This window comes from Scaptodrosophila lebanonensis, unplaced genomic scaffold, assembly GCF_003285725.1.
Source record: "Scaptodrosophila lebanonensis strain 11010-0011.00,11010-0021.00 unplaced genomic scaffold, SlebRS2 tig00000098-arrow-pilon, whole genome shotgun sequence".
NCBI classification, from domain to species: Eukaryota; Metazoa; Arthropoda; class Insecta; order Diptera; family Drosophilidae; genus Scaptodrosophila; species Scaptodrosophila lebanonensis.
The window spans coordinates 1,147,355-1,171,591 of NW_022060568.1; the positions used below are offsets into that span (position 1 = coordinate 1,147,355).

Genomic DNA, 24,237 nt, shown 5'->3' on the forward strand with positions numbered 1-24,237 from the left:
GTGCCTCGGCTGGCTGGCGGTGACGGTGACGGTGGTGCTGTCAACGTCCCGACTACGTCCCATTTCGCCAAGCAGTCGCGCACAATGAATTAAATGAATCTCAATTTCCGTTTGGTTTGCGGTTAAAAGCCGCAGAAGCTGCCATCGTCATTGCTTGCCATCCAGCTTGTGCTAGGCTAGCCTGCTTGAACTGCTAGTCACCCCTGTTGGACTTGAATGCACCTCCTGTCCCTGTCCCTGTCCCTGTCCAAAGGAAAGCCTTGTCCCTGTCCATGTCCTGCCCTGGCCGCAGCTCGCGAATGCAAATTCGCCAACACGAAAATGAAAACAAGCCGAAAAACTAAAAACAACAAATTCATGCTGCATACTTTGCGCTCTGGCTCAATTGCCTGGCTTCCGAATCAGCGACCCGGAGAGCTGGCTAGCGGGACAGCAGGCCAGCGGGTGACCAAACGGCAGTCGAGAACAGTGGGGTGGACAGCAGGGACAATAAGGAGATTGTGGACGGGCAAACGTCGCGTCGCGTCGCGTCGGTCGGTTCGTATCGCGTCTGCGTTTGAAGTTGGTTTTGTAGCCTAAGAAAAGCCGTAAATTGCTGCAAGATTCCCGTGCATTTTAAGACTCTTGGTCTTGGTCGTAGTACTTGCCAGCGCAAAGATTTCGCAGCAAAGTTTTTCCGGCTGAACTTTTACAACTGCGTCAAGTCGCGGGTTCATGGGAGCGTCTGCAAAAGTTTTGCGATTTGTTTGCGCGGCTTGAATTTGTTTTCGGTCTTTGGTCTCTTTGTTCCTTAAAGCCGAATCATATTACAAACCAAAAAAAAAAAAGTATAGTAGCGAAAAAATTTGAAATGACCAATAAACGCAACGCAGATAATTTGCGCAATGGGTTACTTTCGGAAATTTCGTCTATTTCAAAGATCTTAAAATCAAATGAAAATTTTCCCTTACACATAAAATTTCTTTAAAGTAGCCGAAAGCGGCAGAGACATACTATACAATCTGGCTGAACACATCCACTCATTTCATAAAACCTTCTCCTATTTCTCTCGTTCTTCTCTCCATCGCTCTCTCCCTCTAGTGTGTGATATGCTGAGGCTTTGCAGACAACAAACCACTCCTTCTCCATGATCTCTTCCTAATTAGTTGTGTTGTTCTTTCTCATTCTCTCTTCGTCCATCCTCCTCTCTTTCTATTTTGCTTGAAATTCGTAGGTTAAGTGGACATCCAGTCGGGTTCAACCCATCCATTCCCCAAAATACCTCTTATTCGATCGCTTCATCTTTCGCTCACTCTCTCTCTATTAAGCGAACTTCAGTGGACATCCAATCTGGTTATATCCATCCTCTCATCTCCAATAGTTTCTTCACCTTTTTCTTTCTTTTCCTCGCTGGTATTGTTCATCTTTCTCTCTCGCTCTCTCTCTCTCTCTCTCTCTCTCTCTCTCTCTCTCTCTATTATACGAAACGCGGACGCTTAGAGGCCATGCGCATGTTTTGGAACTCTTGCGTGGAAATGAAGTCTATGATGGGCAGACGACTGCTCAAGGGTACCTGCAAGCGCTGTCGCTGCTGCATCTCTGCATCGCACACAAATGGCTCGACAGGGCTCATGCGCGTATCTCTAGGCGGTAGCGTCTTGGGCAGACGTTGGCCCATATTGGAGAAGAATTCCATGACATTGTGTGGCTGCGAGCGGGGTGGCATGGAGCGTGGATTGCGTTCGTAGAGTGCTCCGCGCAGCTGGTCAAGCTGACGTTGCTGGTTTTGCAGCTTATGGAGCTTCAATTGCTGCTGCTCGTGCTCCTGCTGGTGCTGTTGCTGATCGCGCCTTAGCTGCTTTAGCTGCAGCTGATGATGATGCGTCTTGCGCTTTGGCGTATCCTTTACAAGAAACAGAACTGGCGTGCCTGCAGTTTTGGGATCCGTATGCTGAATCTTGCGTTTATGTTTGCGCTGTGGGATATATTTAATTGAATTATATAATAAACTAATAAGCAAAAAATTGGCAAACAAAGTCTGCAAATTGTTCAAGTAGTCCATGATTTATTGTTTTTAGCAAATAATTGCCTCTTTACTTCAAGACAAACTTTCGAAATCCGTTTGCAAAATTTTGTACTTATCTGGATTGGCTTAAACTTTTGCAAAATGATGAAGGCTTTTTTTTGTGGAAAGGCACTTTTTGTTCCGTTGTTTTAATTACAACACTTACCAACGCCTTCACAGACTTTCCCGTCATTGCAGTATTGGCAGTCTTGCCAGCCTTGCCAGATTTCAGGGTCTTTGCCGTCTTGCGTTGCAGCTGCACTCCAACGCTGGTCAGCTGTTGATGCTTATATGGCTGGTTAGTCCAGGCATCTTTTTTTTTCTTGGCCACCTGACTGGTCACGATCTTGCGGATTTTATGGCGCGTATTGAGAATACCCTCAGTCAGCGGTGACACGGACAACGGAGCTTTCTTACTACGCATTATCGGTGAAGAGCGACGCGGTGCTTTAGATGGCAACTTCTTTTTCTTCGGGTCACGACTCTTCGAGTGCAGTTGCGAGGTCGCTTGCCATTGCATGGGTGGCTTCTGTTTTCCCAGATACTTGATTTTCGTGGTGGACGGTCGCAGTTTGGCTCTTGCCATGCTTTGTTCTTGTCGCTTTTGGAGTGGCTGTAAAAATTTTAGTCTGTCTAAAAACAAAAAAAGGGAAAAGGCAATTGTGTGTGCTAAATAGGATTGTAATGTATTGTGACTGATTGGGCGGTGGAATGTGACGCTTCTCGAAATGTTAACTTCTGGCTAATCTGATGTGTGAGGCAAAGTAACGACTAGACATCAAGTGTGAACACTTGGCTGGCAAACGAATTTAAACTTAAACACGTTCCTGTCTGTCTCCCAACATCCGCATTCACTTCCTCTGCCACCTTTTCACTTTGTTAAACTCTTCGCCGGGGTTACAAGTTCAACGGGCACGGCAACAGCAACAGCAACAACAACAACTAAAACAATACGTATAACAATAACGAAAATTGCCGGCGACCCTACACTTCTTGGCATATTTTTTAATGTTTGCTTGCCTGCCTTTTTGGTTGCCTGGTCTATTTGTCAGAGTGTTTGTTTATTCTAACCTTTGTCTTTTCTCTTAATATAAGTATAAGTATACGTATATACGTGTGTATAAATTTATTTTGTACCCTCCGATTGTCTCATACTCGTACCTTCTTGTCTGGTTCGTTTTTTTGTACTTGGCGCCCCAACGTCCCGAGGGCCAACTCGAAATCAACTTCCGTCTGCTGTCTTAGATTTTTGTACGATTTGTTGCTCCAGCTATTTGCATACATATGTTTCGTTACTTCCACAACAACATTGACAACCACCCCGCCGAGAACCAACAACAGCCCCCAACCCCACCCACACCCCCACTCCCACCGCACCCTTGCACGCACATAGCATTTTCACAGTTCGCTGCCCGTCTTTGCTGTTTGCTCACACATTTCATTTCATTCATTTCTCTTCGTGTTGTTTTGTTTGTTTGTTTGTTTGTTTGTTTGTTTTTTGCACACGGTACGTATACGCAATGCGCGCCGCGTTCAAAGCGATTTAAATTCATTTAACGAAAATTTTATTGCATACTTTGCGGCTGTGGCTGCAGCTGCAGCTGCAACTCAAACTCGAGCTGCTCTGCTCTCCGCTCTCTGCTAAGTAGCTTCTAGCTCTGCCCTCTATTGATTTTTCTTTGAGTGCGTCTGTGTGTGTGCATGTGTGCATGTGTGCATTGTCGTTGCTCCTTGCAGTATGCAACAAAATATTTCCCACCACTCTGCCGTAGAACAGCAAAAGCAACAGCAGCAAAAACAACTGCTATAACTATAGAAACAGCAGCAACAATAGTGAAACAAAAACAACAACAAACAGGGGAGTAAGTAGTAGAAGAAGAAGAAGAAGAAGAAGAGCGCACTCTGCTAACGAGTCATTAATAAAGTAAATTTCTTGTTCGACTTTGTTGCTGCTGTTGCCTCCGTTCCAGTCCCCTACATTCAATTGCCTTGCCTTACACTGCTGGCTGCCAATGTAACTTACATGCATGCACACATACACCCAAACATACACACACACACACACGCACACATTCATACATACATACCCATACACATATGTACATGGTAGTGTTGAGGAAAATGGGAATCTTTCAATCCCTGTGCTTTAGTAATGTGATGCGAAAGTAACACATTAAACAACAAATGTGATTTCGTTTTTAAGTGTTTCTATATAAAAAATGTATTTACTATTTATTAATATATTATATATCAAATATATTTTCAAAAAATGATAATAATATCCTAAGGAACTTTGGGGTTTTTCTTTATAGTGTTCTCAATCCCGCTTATATATATTGTGTGAAGAGTTAATGTAATATTTTTTTAAATATAGAATTTTTACAGATTATTCAGCTATGGTTCAATTTATTATGGTTTTACAATAGTAAATGAAATGTATATGGTGGACAGCATTGAAAAGATGGTGAGAAGAGCAACAAAGTCATAATATTTTTGGGAAATGTAGATAAAGATGCAGCACAGCAGTTGCAGGGAAAAGCATTAACTACAAACGACTGCTACTACTATACAATCACCACAATTGAGTCACGATCTGTTCATTCTTGCGCAACACTATTACATCCTTACAGGAAGAAATGTTCGTATGTGTGTTGGTGTGTGTGTTATGCCCCGCGCCATAATTCAACGTTTGGTTTAGTGTTTTTTCTGCTCCCCTCAACATATTTTGGTGTCAAGTGTTGCGTATCATTTAATGTGACATACTTAACTTTGAAGTACACACACATAAAGACCCACACATACTATAGAGACAAACATACTATATGCGAGTATACAAGTAGGGTGGTGGGAAAGGGGGCGGAGGCATTCGAGTGACAGCAACACATGTTTGCTGCATGCTAATTTGCTGCGCTCAGCAATTCAACATAATGACGCAATATGGTCGGTCTGGTCGCTTGGTTGCTTAGTTGGTCGCCGACTCTTGTTATTGTAGTTGTTATTGTTATTGTTGTCGTTGTGGTTCGGTGTGCCGAAAAAAAATCACTGCCACAAACACGCCGGCCTACTGTGCACAGTGAATGGACAAAGGAGACAAAGGGGACAATAGCGAGCTAAGCATTCGTGAAGCGACATGCGGACATTACTCACCAGAAACAACAGGAACAGGAATACACATACAAATACACACACAGCTGCAGGAAATCAACAGGACAACAAGACTACACGCACATATAGACAGACCACGTATAGACTATGGACTCACTGACTGACTGACTGACTGACCAGCAAACAGACCGCTGCATACACTCACAGAAGTACGCCACACCGATACTTACACACATACATATACTATATAGTACATGCATCCTGGCAGCCTGACCAAATGGACGCCACATTGTCAGCCTGTGCTGAGTTTAAAGAGATCAAGCAAGCAATCAATTGCATTATATCCACTTCACTTCCATTCTCTAAACTATGCCTAGTTATTAATAATTCAATTGACTCTAGCATTTTTTTATTGGAAACTCTCGCTTCTTACAGTCTTATCTTATTTTTGCTTAACAACACCTTTTTGAAGGATCAACCGCATTGCGGAAATGTGAAAAAATATTTATGTTAAATGTTGTTACAAGTCGAGGCAAATACTTGGAGGAATTGCTTTTAGCCCCAAAAAATATTTATCTTAATACTTATACATAGTTTTGAATTTCTCATAATGCGGATTCAGTTTTTACTACAAAAAGATATTTTATTTCTTCTGTTTTAACATTATATTTGCACTTCTTTGAAACAAAAAAGTACGCTTTTTTCCCATAGCTATGAATATTTAAAAATAAATATTTGCGGTGTTGAGGCGTACAAGCGTTTTGTAATTCAATTTGTATTAAAATCGAATTCTGTTTCCTTTTGGCCACATTTTTGAAGGCAAGAGAGAAATGATTAAACTCTGCGAATATTTTGAATGAGTCAAATCACACAAAGTGCTTGTTATTTCTGCGTACAATAAGAAATATTTCTACCTTATTACTACTTATTTAATAATTAATAAAATCCACCTATATATCTACAAACTTGATTCATCAATTGATTTGTATGTTTGTTGAGGGAACTTGGAAATATTTTTAAGTACACACAGAAAAAGAATTACTACGACTTAGCTATTTATGCATTTAAATAAAGTTGATATTGGTTTTCATGCAATCTCAATTCATTTTTATTGAGTTATTTATGTACATTTTTAAAATGATTTAGTCAAGTGTAACATTTATTATTTACGTATTTCAACTACAAGCAATGCCCATTCAAAATTGTATTGGCGAGCACGATATTTGATCAGCTATGAAGATGGTAGAGTTCTTTAACATATGTAAGTATAATTAATGATTTAGTTAATTAATTGGTGCAGCGTATTACATAGAGCTTAATAATTGCTGTATACTGCGGATTCAATACGAGTTGTCTGCTTCTGCGAATGAGAGTGGTTGCTTCGAGTACCCAAGGAATGCTGCCATTTCGCCCGTTTCTATGGCTCGACTATTTCAATTGAAGCTCAACATCGTTAGGAAGACGTACGAGTAGCCAGCAACGGCACTGAGCTCTGGTCTGCGCATGCCGCATTAGGCAAAGGCAATAGGAGGCGTTGTGGCGGGGTGGGAGGGAGGAGGGGCTACCATGTGTTTGGTTGGAGCGACGCATTGCCGCGGGCACGTAATACAATTCATACTGATTTCAGCGTGTTAGCTGATTTCAATTGTTTCACAGACAATGAATGTCATGTGGTGATTAGCATTTGAACTGTGCTTGCCACACACACACGCACTCATGCACACACATGCAACATGCAGCATGCAGCAGACATGCAAATTACACAGGGCGTTGTAAATTATTGGAACTTGGAACAGCTCACTGTCTGTCTATCCGTCCCTCTGTCTATCTGGCCATCCGTCTATCTGCCTGTTCGACCCTCCAACCATCTGACTGTCGGTTTGTCTGGCATGTGCGGTTAGTTGGCTGTCTCTGACAATTTGCTGCTTTCGTCGTAATTTGACTTTAGATATGCGACTTGAGAATGCCACGGCCAAGGAAGTTTCGCAGAGAGTTGGTATTGGAATCGAGTCCGCCGCCCGGTTCCTGCCCTTCCTCCTCTCCCCTCTCTCCTTTATTGTTGTCGTATGAAATGTTAAGTGAAATTTATGCTGACATTGCGGGGCAATGTGCAGCGGCTTGTCGAGCTTGTCGAGCACAATGTGCAGCATGTGCGTGCCACTTAATTTGATAACATAATATTTAACTAATTCATTTGATATACTTGATAAATTGCATTGCATTTGGCGTCGACGTCTGTGTGTGTGTGTGTGTGTGTGTGTGCTTGTGCTTTCCATATTTAAATGCAAATGACGCTGCTGCCTTGGAAGCCGTAGAAAACATATACCAGTCGATGGCACTTTCGGCCAGACAGGAGGGCGTACCATTTCCCTAATAAAATGTTTGCTATGTAAATGCATTGCAAATGAACAGCCAAACAATTGAAAACTTGAGTCCTTGATGGACACTGCAGTCTCCTTAAGTTAATGAATGGCTTTGCCTTTAAATAGGAAACGCATCAAATGGCCAAGACATATTTCAATTCTTTGCAGCGACCCAACAGACAAATATTATTAATAAAACAACATTTAATAAGAACAATTGAATTATGCTTTGAATTGATTTCAAATGATAATTATAGTTGTGTTGGAATATATTGAAGGTTTCCATGGCATTTTCTATACTCGAGACTTACATTCATGCTCAACAACAGTACAAATCTATTTACCTAGAATTGAAAATACTTATGTAATAATTCAAGATTTGGAGCGACGTTTAGTAAGACATTCGCTCAACCGACGGACAATTGCCATTTTAGACACGCATTTTCCTAAACGATTATGCTGCGACGCAAAGCACCTGAAAACAAAATCAATTCTGAAACGGGTCCAACAGCGGCCAAGAGGCGACGCTTGGTATTTCATTTGGAATTGCCCAATCGTCGTGAGGTTATTGGCAACGTATTGGTGTGTGGAACTGGCGACACTGGCCAGCTAAGACTTGGCGAGGACATTCTCGAACGCAAACACCTGACTGTGGTCGAGAACATACCGAATCCTGTTGATGTCTGTGCCGGTGGCATGCATTGTTTGGTGTTGACCAAGGATGGCGATGTCTACTCATTTGGCTGCAACGATGAGGGTGCCCTTGGATGCGATACCAGGGGCGAAGGTGCCGAGGCACTGCCGGCGCGGATTAACTTGCCTGAAAAAGCGCTGTGCATCTCAGCGGGAGATTCGCACTCGGCCTGTGGCTTATGTGGCTTTGATTTGCAATATATATATATATATATATATATATATATATATATATATATATACTTGATTTATATATATTTATATATTGTTATATAAATCAATTATTAAACGAGAGTGAAAAATGAAAGCATAAGCAATATGCTTTCTTTCTTACTCGTCAAAGGAATTTCCAATTTCTATTATAATATATGTATAATATAATCGAATTAATTTTAGGACCTCTTTTATTTCGTCCTTTACATTGTTATGTTTATCTAAAAGAAAAGTAAACTATTCACTAAGTCTTGAATTGCCTCTACTTTATACCCGTCTGGTCGATATTGCTAATCCATTAAATTTCGAAATTCTTCAGACAAATTGCTAATGTTGAACTCCACAATGCATCGCCTATCCTTGCATAAATACGCGTACCTGTCCGTACATTGAATGGCGCACCTCTTGATAAGTACTTGAATGTACACAAGTCTATCCAATATATTTGTACGATTTGTTGTGTCTGATAATGAAATGAATCTACCACATAAACGATGTGGCGATGCTATATTTACACTGGCACTAATTGTGATTGATTCGGAGGGGGAGCTCAAATTGCTCAAATGTGGCTGTGTGGAGGCACTATGAGCTATAGTATATCATATTGCTTTGACGCTCATTAGGGGGAGCGGGCCAAGCAGGAGGAGGAGAAGTGGGAGTGGGAGTGGGAAGTGGAAGTGCAACGGAAGTCAACACGTTTTGCTTATTAAACGTTTACAGCTCATCAACTTGAAGTGCGCCGAGCAGTCAGCTCTTCTGCTCCTGTCTGTTTGTCTAATTGAAAACGGCAGTGGCAGTGGCAGTGGCAGTAACAACAACAACACCAACACCAACACCAACAACAACAAGAATACGCAATGTTCTTATAAATGGTGGAGAAGACTCCCCTCTGTACTTGCACATGGCGGCCATTAACATCCAGTCAGTGAACGGTGAAGGCACACAATGGCAGTGCCAGTCATAGGTGAAGATGAAGCAGAAGAAGAAATGCCAGACATGATGATGATGATGTCGAGCATAATGGGACGGAAGAGGGGGAGAAGGAATGGGGAAGAAGACCGCTTGACTGTACCAATGTGTCAATTAACAATTTGCGCGCACTGTTTATGAGTCCAGGGAGAATATTTGCCGGTTGCTGTTGCTGTTGTTGTTGTTGTGTTTGGTTCTGGCTTTGGTTTTGGTTTCGGTTTCGGTTTCGGTAGACCTCAACAGCCAAATCATAGTTAATGTTAGTGCTGATAGCTACACCCGCCCCCCTCTCCGCATCGCAGCATCCACAAACTTTCCAAAACTTAGCCAACAACTCAGCAGGAACAGCTACAGTAACAACAACAACAACAACAACCTCAACGACAGAAAGACGAAGATTTGAGCTCGAAATTAAGGCTGCGTTTATGACATGCAATTTATGTGCGACGCCTGCGTCATTAGATACAACAACAACAACAACTACATCAACAACAACTACATCAACAACAGCAGCAACAGCAGCAACAGCTACGGCAACAATCGTATGGTAGTATAAGCAACTAAGTCCATTCAATTTGTTTGTTTTCATTAGCATTTAAGTGACTCAAGTGCTCGTTGAACACACTCGCAATTGAGGCAAATGCTGTCACCAAGTGCCATTTACTATATACGAGTGTTGTTGTTTCTGTTTCGGTTGTTGTTGTTATTGCTGTTATTGTTGCACTCGTAACACTCGTTATTGCTACTGTCGCAAGCACAGTTATATGAGCTGTCATATACTATACTCGCAGTATGTCTTGATTGGCTTAATGGAAGGCAATTTCAGTTGCGCCAAATTCGAGTCATTTGTCTCACAACTGTTCATTCATTTTGATGAATGCGAATAAATGCAATTAATTTCGAATTATACATTCACTTCTATGAATAGTTTGTAATTGTTATATTCAAGAGTTCACATTTTACACATGTATATTTGAAAGTGTTGTGTGCATTCATATTGTGTATAGGTTAGTGTGGTGTAGTTGATGTCTCGACTCCTTCACTAAATGAATCCACTCTCTTTATTCTTCTAAATCTTGAATTATTAAAAGTTGTTCATTTTCTTTACTAGCTACTTTATAGCTAGTATTGATTTAATTTCACAAAAATAATCATAGAACAGTGAACATTGATGCACTCATTTGTGTTTGTATATATGAGTCATTATATTCGAATTGAATTGAATAGTTGAATAGTTTGCAACAAATTATCTATCTAAATTGTAATGCAATTATGACTGGCACTCACTGCACTGCAAGTGCTTATAAGTCATAGTCATTCTTTTAGTGGAGAATGCTAGTATTCTATTGGTTCACTTCAACCTGATTTTTTTTAATCACCCCCAGAAAAATAATCCAATTTGTAGGTGCACTAGATTGAGTATTAATTAAAAATCCTTTATCTAAGCCACCTTCCATTACTTGCTCATTTCTCTGCTGTATGTATTCGTCGCATTCACTCCATCGGCATTCACTTGATTTGAGCTCAAAGTGATTGACTTGTGACACGCTTCAGTTCACAATCAGTCTGTTCAATCAATTGCATTTAAATGTGTGACAGTAGAGTGGAAAATTAATTAAAAGAAAATTTTAGTGACCAATTGCTTGTAAAGCACCCACGACTACCCAGAACAACCCCAAGAGCCAACCTATAAGCCAAACCAAACCAGACCAAACCAAACCAAACCAAACCGAGCCAAGTCAACTCAATTCAATTCGAACACGACGAAAGCTTCGGCTTAGGCCAAATAACGAAGGGCGGACAAAAGCGACCGTGAAATTGCATTGCGGTGGCTTTGCCAGCACGGCTGACTGATCAACTAACTGACTGACTGACTCAGTGGGTGAACGAGTGGATGAGTACATGAGTGGGAGTGTGTGTGTGTGTGTGTGTGAGTGTGTAGATGATGCATGGGTGACTGATTGAAAACGTGCGCCAGCACGTGAAATGAATTAAATGGCATTACAACAATTAAGAGGCATTCACACTCACACTCACACTCATAGTTTTCATTGTTTTTATTGTAGTTGTTGTTGTGGCATTGCTGTCTCTGGCGCCCCCACGATTCACCAGCAAATTGTCTAACAAAGACTTAAAGGCTTAAAGCACAATAATCTCATTGTCAATTGTATAAAGCGCATTTGCCTTTCATGCCTTAGCGGCGACTCGACGCGCACATTCAATCAACGAAAATGAAAACGACTTGCACAGACACGCACACCACTGAGCAGAGTGAGATAGAGCAACAGAGAGACAGAGAGACAGAGAGAGAGAGGGAGAGAGAGAGAGAGAGAGAGCGATTGGGAGACTTAGCGGATGAGGGAGAGAGCGAACACTTATTCGTTCATTTGTATACTAATAGGCGCACAATCAGACAAAATGACAGACAATCAGTCAAACAAACAAACAAGCTGACAAACCGGCAAACAGACAAGCAAGCAAACAAAACGTAGAGCGACATGGCTAGGGTGGTGGTGCACTAGGGATTGGGCGGAGGGGTACGGGGAGCAACAAACGACATTATCCAAAGTCAACAGCTCAAACAAATCATAAGCACACATACACGTACATGCGACTCGCATAAATGACTCGTTCTTGCTGCTGCGGGCACAAACACACACACACACACACATACACACACACAATCACACTCACACACATTAGGTGCGCTTTATGTTTATCTCAAAAAGTGATGCTTGGCTGCTGATGAGTCCTGTTAACGTTTGTTGTTGTTGTTTCTGCTACGTAGCATTTAAAATGGCGACGCCTGAGTGTTGGCTTTGACTCACTTTCGAGTCTGCCATACTCCCATCCTGCCTATATGGCCGTCCGCCCGTCTGTCTGCCTGACTGTCTGTCTGACTGTCTGTCTGTCTGTCTGCGGGTGTGCTTTATTGCCGTTGCTGTTGTTTTCATGGCTGTTCCTGCATAAACCGCTTAGCGGCGTAATTTAAATCCTTTTGTGTTCAAAAACTCGTGCAAGCCTTTCAAATGATTATCATAATGGCTATGATGGTGATGGTGACGGTGACGTTGGCGTGTGTTGAAGGAGGCTGGCTGCTCATTGTTATTGTAGCTTCTGCCATCATTACTGTTGTTCTCCTTATAATGCGGAAGAATAGGGGAAAACACTTCATCTTACTTACGCCCGGCCTAGGCGTACAAATATGCCAAAAAACTATACATTTTATTGTTAGCCATTTCTTTGTACTATGTCGTATATCAGCCTTTGAACACTTGCACAATTAAACAAAAGTAATTTCGATTAATAAACAGAATTTATTTCAACACATTAAATCTTAATAATAATGAGAATATACACTGGTCGGCACAATTATTTTGACGAACTGTACTCACGACTATCGGTGCTGGTTGCTTTTAGTTTCAAGGAATAACGGTACAATTTTCATACGGGATATTGAGTTCATAGCAACAACAATATGTAGGCAAAATATTTTGTCTATTACTCTTCACACCTTTTTTCTACAAATGACAATGTGAGTTGACTGCGGATTCAGGCACGGCATAAGTATTTTGACCAAACCTTGTCGCCGTTTTCGCGTACGTTTTATCAAGTGATACTAAAATAACTTTGGTGTAACAATTTTTGTTGACCTTTTTACATTATTTTCATTAAAATTTGATTCAAAAGTAATCGATACAATGGTAAAAAAGACAGAATTAAGTTATGTTGTTAGAGCCTCAATAGTGGCGAAGTTTAATGCCGGCGTAGCACCAAAAGACATTGCAAATGAATATAATTTGTCGCGGCAAACAGTCCACTATCAAATTAACAAATATAAGACCCACAATGACGTCAAAAACTTGCCTAGATCAGGTGCTAACCGCAAAACAACACCCATTGAAGATCGAGTCCTATTGCGGGAATTTAAAAAAAATATTCATTTAAAGCCGCAAGCTGCTGCAGATCAATGGAATAAGTCGACCAAGACTCCAATCAGTGAGCGTACTGTTCGGCGACGCCTAAAAGAAGAAGATTTTAAGACATACAAAGCGAAGGACATACCTTACATATCAAAGGTGAACAAGCTCAAAAGATTGGCTTTTGCAAAGGAGCATCTGCATAAGCCAAAAGAGTTTTGGAGAAGCGTTCTATGGACAGATGAAAGCTCCTTTGAATATAATTCATCAAAAACAAAGATTTTTGTAAGGCTCCCACAGTTTCAAAGACAAAAAAATATCCCCGTATGTCAAAAAGTGAGCCATGGCGGAGGCTCAGTCATGTTCTGGGGATGCATTGCGTACAATGGGTTAGGTGATTTCGTTCCCATAACCGGCTCAATGAACCAGCAACAATATTTGAGTACCCTTAACGAAAACGCATTCCCTTCCGGTGACAGGCTGATTGGAGAATCATTTATCCTGCAACAGGATAACGCCCCATGCCACAAAAGCAAAATGATAAGAGCATTTTTAAGCGATGTTGGTGTTACTACTCTGGATTGGCCACCACAAAGTCCGGACTTAAACGTTATTGAGAATGTGTGGTCTCTTGTAAAACGTAAAAGAAATGCGTCTTTGCATAAAACCGAAGAAGAAACTATTTCCGAGGTCACTTCTCTTTGGAAAGAGATACCATTAGAGGTCCTTCAAAATTTAGTGGACTCAGTTCCAAGACGTCTTCAAAAAGTTATCGAAGCCAAAGGCGGGTATACATTTTATTAATCTACCATCAATTTCTTATGTTTTGTTTAGTATTAAGCTTTGTTTTTTTTGTTAATATCCATTGTCAAAATACTTATGCCAACCCATGAAAATTACCTTGATTTATAATTTTAAAAGTTCTTATAAAAATATATCCTTTGAATTATTTTTAAGTTTGTAATACCAATATGGAATTGAGAAAAAAAGTTTCCTTTGATATCTTAAACCAATAACCAGTTATTGACAAAAATGTATGATTTTCTTCTCGTCAAAATAATTGTGCCGACCAGTGTACATAATATTTCCTTGAAAGCAGCACACAGAACTGTTCTTCTTTATAAGCTTCTCTTCTATAACTAACTGTTCCCGTCTTTTATTTCTTAGTACCAGCCAAGCTTTTTTACTTACATCAACATCATTTATTTTTCAATCTACATAGTAACTTACTACATCTAGCGTTCTTCTATTTCTTAAGACCAGTAATACATTTGTGCTTTGGATGATTTTTCTTCAATCTACAAGTATATAGTAACTAACTAACTACAGCTTCTTCTAAGTTTTTTTAATGCCAGTAATACATTTGTCCTTGCATCCAAATGATTTTTCTTCAATCTACAGAGTAATGCAAAAGGTGCAACACATAATAAATAATACCCTACATTACCTTTCATTGCCATTCCACCTCTTTCAGGTTAGTGAAACGCACTTACAAGATTCGTACATTCTATATTTGTTTCGATCAAATGAGGACTTTGGTATTAATATTATTAAAGAAACATATTCATTACTTTTTTTTGTGTTGCCTAATCACTCATTCTTCACAAATGATTGTTATAAAAAGTCCTGACAATTGAAAGCAGAAGCCAAATTTGATCAGATACCTTTGTTTTGATTTCCCTATTTACAGCATCCACACAATTATATTTACTACACATACAAGTATATACGAGTATATAATGAAAGAGTGTATAGAAATGCTTTTACTTTTTAGAAAATTGCTAAAACATGTACTATTTACAAAAGATATCTCCACCAGAGAAAAATGCTTTTGGCTTTTGTTTTTGTCTTTCGTCTTTTTCTGAATGCTGCTATTATAAACGTATAAAATCCTTAAGACTGCATAATTCTTCATCTTATATACACTGGTCGGCACAATTATTTTGACGAACTGTACTCACGACTATCGGTGCTGGTTGCTTTTAGTTTCAAGGAATAACGGTACAATTTTCATACGGGATATTGAGTTCATAGCAACAACAATATGTAGGCAAAATATTTTGTCTATTACTCTTCACACCTTTTTTCTACAAATGACAATGTGAGTTGACTGCGGATTCAGGCACGGCATAAGTATTTTGACCAAACCTTGTCGCCGTTTTCGCGTACGTTTTATCAAGTGATACTAAAATAACTTTGGTGTAACAATTTTTGTTGACCTTTTTACATTATTTTCATTAAAATTTGATTCAAAAGTAATCGATACAATGGTAAAAAAGACAGAATTAAGTTATGTTGTTAGAGCCTCAATAGTGGCGAAGTTTAATGCCGGCGTAGCACCAAAAGACATTGCAAATGAATATAATTTGTCGCGGCAAACAGTCCACTATCAAATTAACAAATATAAGACCCACAATGACGTCAAAAACTTGCCTAGATCAGGTGCTAACCGCAAAACAACACCCATTGAAGATCGAGTCCTATTGCGGGAATTTAAAAAAAATATTCATTTAAAGCCGCAAGCTGCTGCAGATCAATGGAATAAGTCGACCAAGACTCCAATCAGTGAGCGTACTGTTCGGCGACGCCTAAAAGAAGAAGATTTTAAGACATACAAAGCGAAGGACATACCTTACATATCAAAGGTGAACAAGCTCAAAAGATTGGCTTTTGCAAAGGAGCATCTGCATAAGCCAAAAGAGTTTTGGAGAAGCGTTCTATGGACAGATGAAAGCTCCTTTGAATATAATTCATCAAAAACAAAGATTTTTGTAAGGCTCCCACAGTTTCAAAGACAAAAAAATATCCCCGTATGTCAAAAAGTGAGCCATGGCGGAGGCTCAGTCATGTTCTGGGGATGCATTGCGTACAATGGGTTAGGTGATTTCGTTCCCATAACCGGCTCAATGAACCAGCAACAATATTTGAGTACCCTTAACGAAAACGCATTCCCTTCCGGTGACAGGCTGATTGGAGAATCATTTATCCTGCAACAGGATAACGCCCCATGCCACAAAAGCAAAATGATAAGAGCATTTTTAACCGATGTTGGTGTTACTACTCTGGATTGGCCACCACAAAGTCCGGACTTAAACGTTATTGAGAATGTGTGGTCTCTTGTAAAACGTAAAAGAAATGCGTCTTTGCATAAAACCGAAGAAGAAACTATTTCCGAAGTCACTTTTCTTTGGAAAGAGATACCATTAGAGGTCCTTCAAAATTTAGTGGACTCAGTTCCAAGACGTCTTCAAAAAGTTATCGAAGCCAAAGGCGGGTATACATTTTATTAATCTACCATCAATTTCTTATGTTTTGTTTAGTATTAAGCTTTGTTTTTTTTGTTAATATCCATTGTCAAAATACTTATGCCAACCCATGAAAATTACCTTGATTTATAATTTTAAAAGTTCTTATAAAAATATATCCTTTGAATTATTTTTAAGTTTGTAATACCAATATGGAATTGAGAAAAAAAGTTTCCTTTGATATCTTAAACCAATAACCAGTTATTGACAAAAATGTATGATTTTCTTCTCGTCAAAATAATTGTGCCGACCAGTGTATATCAGATTGAAATGCTAACCTCACATTGAAATATGTTCGGGCGAGTAATTTATTTTGCCTTGCAACTTTTTTAGTCTGCCAATAGTCTGGGGCTTAAGTCGTCTACCGATTATTATTAACAATTACGTATATATACGTATATACGAGGTGGCAGATCTGAGCCGAAAAAGTTGCCAGCAAGTTGGAACCGCACAAATCACAATTAAACTGCCTGTCAGCCTGGCCGTAAAGTTACCAAAAAGTCATTGCGAATGCGCTTGTTACGTGTAACAAGTAAACTTGGGCCAGGCCAACGGCATGCAATGGCAACTGTGCTCCATGCCCCATGCCCCATGCTCCATACTCCATACTCCATGCCATTGGAATCTGCGGGAAACTATACGGAAAACTAGCAGGCGGCAACATACTATATATAGTCGTTGATTTTTATTTGTACTTATTTCTCGATGTAGTTTTTGTTGCGGCGTCGAGCACGGCTACACATGACTTTTAGAGAGGAGAGAGGCGCGGTTCAGGAGGGTGGAGGGGGTCTGAAGGGGTCTCTTAGTCTGGCCGATTTCGTGTACGGCGCAATTTTCATGTCTACGACTTTTCCACCAGACTGAAACGGCTGAGACGACTTTGGCTAGAGCAGTGTTGGGTAGCGGGGCTGAGTTGGTGCGGTGGGGAGGGGGGAGGGGCATCTGCTATGGCTGTCTGCACGCGATGGTGGCAGCAACAGTAGCAGCAGCAGCAGCAGCAGCAGCGGCAGCAGAGGCTGAAGAAGCAGCAGCAGCAGCGTCTGGCAGTGCTACTTAAACGCAGCCCCTAACGACTACGAAGACGACGCTGACGACGTTGGTAGGCAAATGCAAACAAGAAACTTTTTCGGCTAACACGAAACTGTGGCCCGATCCCCTCCCCTTCTTCCCCTTCCACGCCCAGTCGCCGCCAATCATCGGCGTAAATTGAGCTCATTGTGGTCTAACACCATTATGTTGGTGAGTGTGTGAAGGTGAGTGTGTATGTGTTTGTGTGTGTGTGTGTGTGTGTGTGTGTGTGTGTGTGTGTGTGCCCCAAAGTCAACGCAGCGGCTCAGACCTTGCCAGAATTTCTTGCGGCTCAGCGGACCGCCCGGGGCAGCCGTGTGAAGTCGTTAAATGTGGCAAAGTAAAATAAATTGAGGCAAGTCATGTTTCGCTCATGAAATGCATTTTTATTTCAATGCTGCCACAAGATATATGAACTATTGAAATGCAAAAGATATCGACTGCGATTACAAGTGTGCTGTGCCGGGCCCCACAGACCCGCCACAGCTGGCGGCATTCTCTGCACAGCGATGCAGCAAATAAAGTCTAACAATTTATATCGAATTTATATTGAAATGTTGTTTTGATGATTGCACAAACGACCGCAAACGAGCTCAACGAGGGGACTCGGAGTGTGGTGGAGGGCCGGGTACTTCAATGTATTTTATTGGCAGAGAGAGAGAGAGAGAAGGGGGGGGGGGGGGGGGGTTGAAGGGGGCAATGCCAAATTTCGCATTGGCAAAAAAAAAATGGCAATGGATTTGAAAGTAGAAGTGGGAGCTGCAACAATTGCGGGCCTATTCGCATGTGGCTGTCATGCATTTTATGGGGGAATTATTCAAAACCAATATTAAAAGTAAACACACTGTGGATTGGCTTTAATATTTAGAGCATTTCGAATATACCTGTATACGAACAATGCCGTACAAACAAGAGGAATGTGAAACCAATATGTTCAATTGAAAAAGTACAATTATTCAGAGTCATAAAATAGTAGTGAAGTGTTGAATCATAGACAATATTTGCGGTCTAACAAAATCATATTTATTTGGGAATGGGTGAGGACAGCTTTTCTTCATAGTACTTACAAGGTATTTTCCAAAGTAAACAGGACTCTTTGAATCTAGCGCCCCCTGGTGGCGCTATCTGTATGTCGACTGGTGCGTTAGAATCTGCTATCTTTATCGATTGTCCAGTGAGAATTTCATGACATTTCATCGATTGGAAGTGCAGTTATTGACTTTTGAGTGTCAGTATGTTTGTGTTATCGGTGCGAAAATGAGCTTCGAACAAAGAGGCACCATTAAATTTTGTTTTAAAATTGGTAAAACTATTACTGAAACATTTCAATTGATGGAACAAGTTTGTGGCGATGATTGCCTATCCCGTAGCAGAGTGCACGAGTGGTTTGAACGTTTTCAAAGTGGTCGTGAGGACATAAATGACGATCAACATGTGGGCCAATCAAAATTCGTGATCACCGAAAATTCCATCGAAACTGTGCGTGAATTCATAAAAAATCAGCCGAAATCATCATTGAAATTGATGGAAATGGAATTGAACATCTCCAAAACATCGATTTATCGCATTTTGACCGAACATTTGGGCTTACGAAAGGTGTGTGCACGGTTTGCTCCGCACAAATTGACTGACGACCAAAAATTGCTCAGAATCCGTCTCATCAATTTTGCCGAAAAAACTATTTGTTCTGTTTTTTTAAAAGTCCTGTTTACTTTGGAACACACCTTGTATGGGAGGTATGTTCTAATCGATGGCATATTGTGGGTAAGAAAAGTTGCGTCAAACATTTGATATTGCAATCTGTCTTGTTTGGAAAACAATAATATAATATAATTAGAAACATGCTATAATTTTTATAGGCGGAGCTGGAAAATATTATGTAAAGGTGATAATGAGAATTAAAATTCTTAAAAGTTCTCTAACGCAATACTCGCACACTCATTGCGCTTAAGTGAACAGAAATAGAACGAAACTTGCCTCTGTCTACTATATAATTGAATATTTTGTGGCATGAACAAACGGTCTTATGTGTGAAAGATTCTTCTGTAAAAGATTGTTTTTGAAAACCAGAACTGTTGACACTTTTCGTACTTGATTTGAGAACATACTTGTAGCTACCTGCCTATATTATGAGTACAGCACTCAATTCAACTTGCACATTGGCTACCATATCTTAAGAAATAATCAAGTCTTAAATTAGGTCTTTGAACGACAGGTTTTTGATAAAGCGATCTGATATTTCAATACTAAGAGAAAAGGTGGAGCAGGCAGGCGAACATTGCGATTTGTTATGCTGATCACATATGGCCTATAATGTGAGTCTGCCATTTTTCTTTCTGAGTGTTTCAGTGAAGGGTATAAATAAGGGTACAGCATATTTTAAAGACTGGGTCGATTTATAGAATAGCGTTTTATAGAATGACTTGCCAAACTGATATTGTTCCTGAGTTCGCAGAGTTCACATAACAATAGTTGTACGATGTACATACTATACATAAATTATACTATATTTTGATAACATCTTCATTATGTGCATTCAATTGATACAAATTTTCCATTCTCTTCATTTTGTTGCAGGTAAGCCCCACTGATTGGACACAGTCTATTATTATTTATATGGAATCCAAGCATGTATGTACGTAGGTATATATTTTTCCATTCTGCTCTATCTTACAAGTATACATACTATACTTGGTCTGGGACTCGTTGCCAAGCATTGTGTAATGTTGCCTTTTTGGTTTGCTGAACAGTCCTTGCCGTCTGGCCCCTAGTGATGATGGCGGCAGCGCAGCAGCTTCATAAATTTTAATGTAATATTTCCATGTCGTACATTTTTATGGCGCCAAAACGCTTACAACGCCGAAAATTATGCCATAAAAATGCACAACACTAATTAGGCCAACAAACATGGACATGGACAGCAAGACAAGAACCAGAACCAGAGCAGGCTCGGCAATGGCCGCAGCAATAGCCACAGCTACACCCACCCACTCCAACAGCAACAACAACAACAACAACAGCAGTAACAGAAATAGCAGCAACAAGAACAACAATACCATGGCAAATGCGTTTATAGAAATGTTGCGCTATCCATTCCTTGAACAGACGCTTTCGCGACCGCCTTCGCCGCTGGCATCGCACATTTCTTTCTACACCCTGGGAAAGGGTATTTAGGCCTTAATGTAATGCATGAAATGCTTACCAAAAAGCAACACCAATAGGAGAAGAGTAATTAGCTTCACAGTCAGCTTATATGTCTATATAGCAGCTTAATTGAGTTGTATTCCATACAAGCGGATTGAAAATAAGTTGAAAATTGCAATACAAGTTTATTTGATTTATTTGCCAAACAAACTATAAAAAAACAACCATTCAGTATTCATTAAATTGATGTTTGAAAACATCAAATACTTCCATAATTTGGAACTAGATGTGCAAGTATCTGCATTGAGGCATTATTTAGATTGCAAGAAAATGTAAATAACATAACACTACATAGTACTAGTATATATCTTAAATTTGCCACAAATCGCGATTGCTTGAACAATAAAACTAACTAAAGAATGTATTCTATAAGTTTTGCTGGTGCTTTGAACTGACATTGTTGATGTCCACATAACCTGCCTGCCTGCCTGCCTGCCTTCTACTATATAGTAAGCAAACTCAATACCTAGAGTATCTGCTCTTCGGCATTCCGAAGATGGCGATTCTTCTTGCTTTTTTTGTTCCAACGCCATTCTACGCTTTCCTCTTCTTGCGCGCCATTTCTGCTATGAGTGTAATCATTGCACGATGAAAGCCGCTTACAATAATTGCCCCGCGTTGTCCGACATCGCACCCAGGCGGCTGCCAATGCTTCTGCTTCTGCTCCTGGTTCTCCCTCTCGTTAGCCCCCTTCCCTCCCCTTCCCTTCCCCTTCAGCTTGGCAGCACTTCGGCACCACCTTCACCATTTGCTGCCACAGTGGCCAGTGTAGCCTTTAGTTCGTAGCGGATGTGGATGTGGCTGTGGCTGTGGCTGTAGATGGAGATGGGGACTTGGAACTTTTGCTTTCGCTTACGAGTAATTCATTGAAGACGAGGCAGAAAACGGAACGTTTTGTGTCGATTTCCGACCGCAATGAAAAAGTAGGTTGTGCGGCGGTAAACTTGCTACAGATTCGCCGGTTCATGAACAAAATGGTATGTGAATACAAAGTAGTTATTAAAATGTTTCCAAATGGTTAACTCTTTGCTTTGGGCGCAACTGCTTCTCGGCACTGCTGTCGAAAAGGAGTTTTCGCTTGGCCTAGTTGGTTTGAGGCGACGATGTCGGTGTTCAGCGGTTACGGCTAGAAAAATGCATTCAGACGTTTAATTTGAATGCCGGTGTGTGTGTGTGTGTGTGTGTGTGTTTGTGTGTGTGCGCCAATTACCAGCATAACCATAAATGTTAATCTAATCCATAGCAGACACATTAAAAGCTGTCTGAAGGATAACTGCAAATACATATACTTTGTACTTTTGTCTGTATATAATACTACTGGATGTTCAAGAGAACTATTTTGTACATAAAAAATCTTAAAAATAATTAAATCAATTACCGCATAGATCTGTTCCTATCACATACGATTTATATCGAATATACAAGTATGTGCATACTTGTATATACTCGAATCCGAAAACTAAACTAAACTTTAGTATTTGCACATTATTTTATTGAAGTCTTACGGCTGCTGGCCTGTGGCTGGTGTGGCATTTGGGGAGAAGGCGGCAAAAATTGATTAAATTTTCTATATTTGTGCCGTTTAACAAAAACATTAATAGACACTTAAATTTATGCAAATATATTAAGCTGTCTCTCGCAATAAAAGAAATATATGTGCGTGTGGGGTTTCCCGTCCCAGACTTCTTTTTCGTGGCGCAGAGGCAGGGGCAGTTTTTTATATTATTTATTTATTTTTTTATTTGTATTGTTTTTTTTCCCCATATTTATTTTGGTAACAGGCCGAGTCGAAATGAAGAGGAAAAAAATATGAGAAAAAAATGCCAAAAATGAAAGAACAATATTTATGCCTTTTTGCTTTGTTGGCCTGTCAATGTTGTTGCCTTTTTTGCCGTTGTTGGTGTTGTTGCTGTTGTTGTTATTGCTGCTGTTGTTCACCACAGACAAGGGTCGCGCATGGTTGAGGTTTTGTTAAGGTTTTCTCGCTCCCTTTTTCATTTCGGGTGGTTGTGCTACGTATCGAAAACTTTTGGCCATTTCTGTCATATCGTATTTATATTTTTTTTTTGCAGCCCCTTGCATAATTGGCAACATTTTTGTATGTGTCGGTCCCACTGCGACTGAATGAATGAATGATTGAATGAATGAATGAATGAATAAATGATTGAATAAATGAATGAATGAGCTTATGGTGTGTGCTGCGTATTGTGTATTAAAGATTGTTTAAGTGCAGGTTCGCTAAAGTTGGTCGCCCCTTCAAATGGCCGGCATTAAAATGTTCGCCACTTTAACATTAAAAATGGTCGACCCATCAAACAACAACAACAACAACAGCAACAACAACAATAAGCCATGAGCACCACATGGCAGCCACAGCTAGCGAGATGCCAGCTGACTCTTAAAAGCTTTCTGCCTGTTAAGGCCTCCGCTAACAAGAGCAAAACAACAGCAACAACAACAACCACCAGCTGTCACATGCGACAGCAAATTGTAATAAAATTAAAGGGGCGTGTAAGTAGCGCTTGAAAATGATTGCACTTTAAAGAGCCGCATGCTGCGTATCGGATCTTGCTGTTGTTGTTGTTGTTGATGATGAAGTTGCTGCTGCATGCTGTAAAAAAATAATAAATAAATTAAACTGCCCCCCGTCTCGCCATCTTGGGGGCAGGGCAGCGAAAATGCGATTAATTAAGTTGCCTGCGGTTAGCCGAGGCCAATGCCGACGTTCGTGTCGATGCCCCAGAACCCCGGCAAAAGATCCAGAATGGTAGATGCGACTGAGAGAGCAAGATAGAGAGAGAGAGAGAGAGAGAGAGAGAGGGGTGGGGAAAGAGAGCTGGGGAGAGGTGGCTTTATGCAGCTGCACTTTGTGCCACGGCCCAAACCACAGCCACAGCCGCAGCCGCCAATGCACTTGTGCATATTGCATGAAGCCGCACTTTCTCACAAACACACACACACACACACAGACACACACACACAGCAAGCACCCACATGGGTTACACTCGAAAAAAAATTTTGAATAAATATGATTTGACATGCGACACAACTCTTTTATTGGATCCGTTTTTAAAGCGCTTAAGAAAACACAGGCCAGGCAGTTGCATTCACGATTTCTGTTCTCAACCAAAGTTCAAGTTTTAATTAGAAGGATACCTTTTTTTTAGAAACAAATCTGGATCTGTATACAAATCTGCACCTGTATTTGAAATGCCCAAGAAAACACATGCCAGGCAGTAGCATAAACGATTTCTTTTCTCCGCCAAAGTTCAAGTTTTAATTAGAAGGATACCTTTTTTTTAGAAACAAATCTGGATCTGTATACAAATCTGAATCTGGATATTTAAATTTAA

The 24,237-nt window shown here is 40.4% G+C and overlaps 2 protein-coding genes across 3 annotated transcripts in view; one reads left to right on the forward strand and one right to left on the reverse strand.

Annotated features, from left to right (window-relative positions):
- LOC115628047 (glycine-rich cell wall structural protein) overlaps positions 1-24,237 on the forward strand; it is a 123,461-nt gene that overhangs the window by 50,303 nt on the left and 48,921 nt on the right. The gene's annotated exons all lie outside the window — the stretch shown is intronic.
- On the reverse strand, positions 890-2,745 carry LOC115628048. Its single transcript, XM_030523994.1, has 2 exons — positions 2,211-2,745; positions 890-1,954 (listed from the first exon to the last, which is right to left on the reverse strand). Exons 1-2 carry the CDS (start codon positions 2,628-2,630, stop codon positions 1,457-1,459), a joined length of 918 nt encoding a protein of 305 aa, XP_030379854.1. The 5' UTR covers positions 2,631-2,745; the 3' UTR covers positions 890-1,456.

Excerpts from the sequence above, each read along its gene's own strand:
- LOC115628048 (XM_030523994.1), bottom strand. The coding sequence starts at position 2,630 with ATGGCAAGAGCCAAACTGCGACCGTCCACCACGAAAATCAAGTATCTG. Across the intron at positions 1,955-2,210 it reads GAAAGTCTGTGAAGGCGTTG|CGCAAACATAAACGCAAGAT; the intron begins GTAAGTGTTGTA and ends TATATCCCACAG.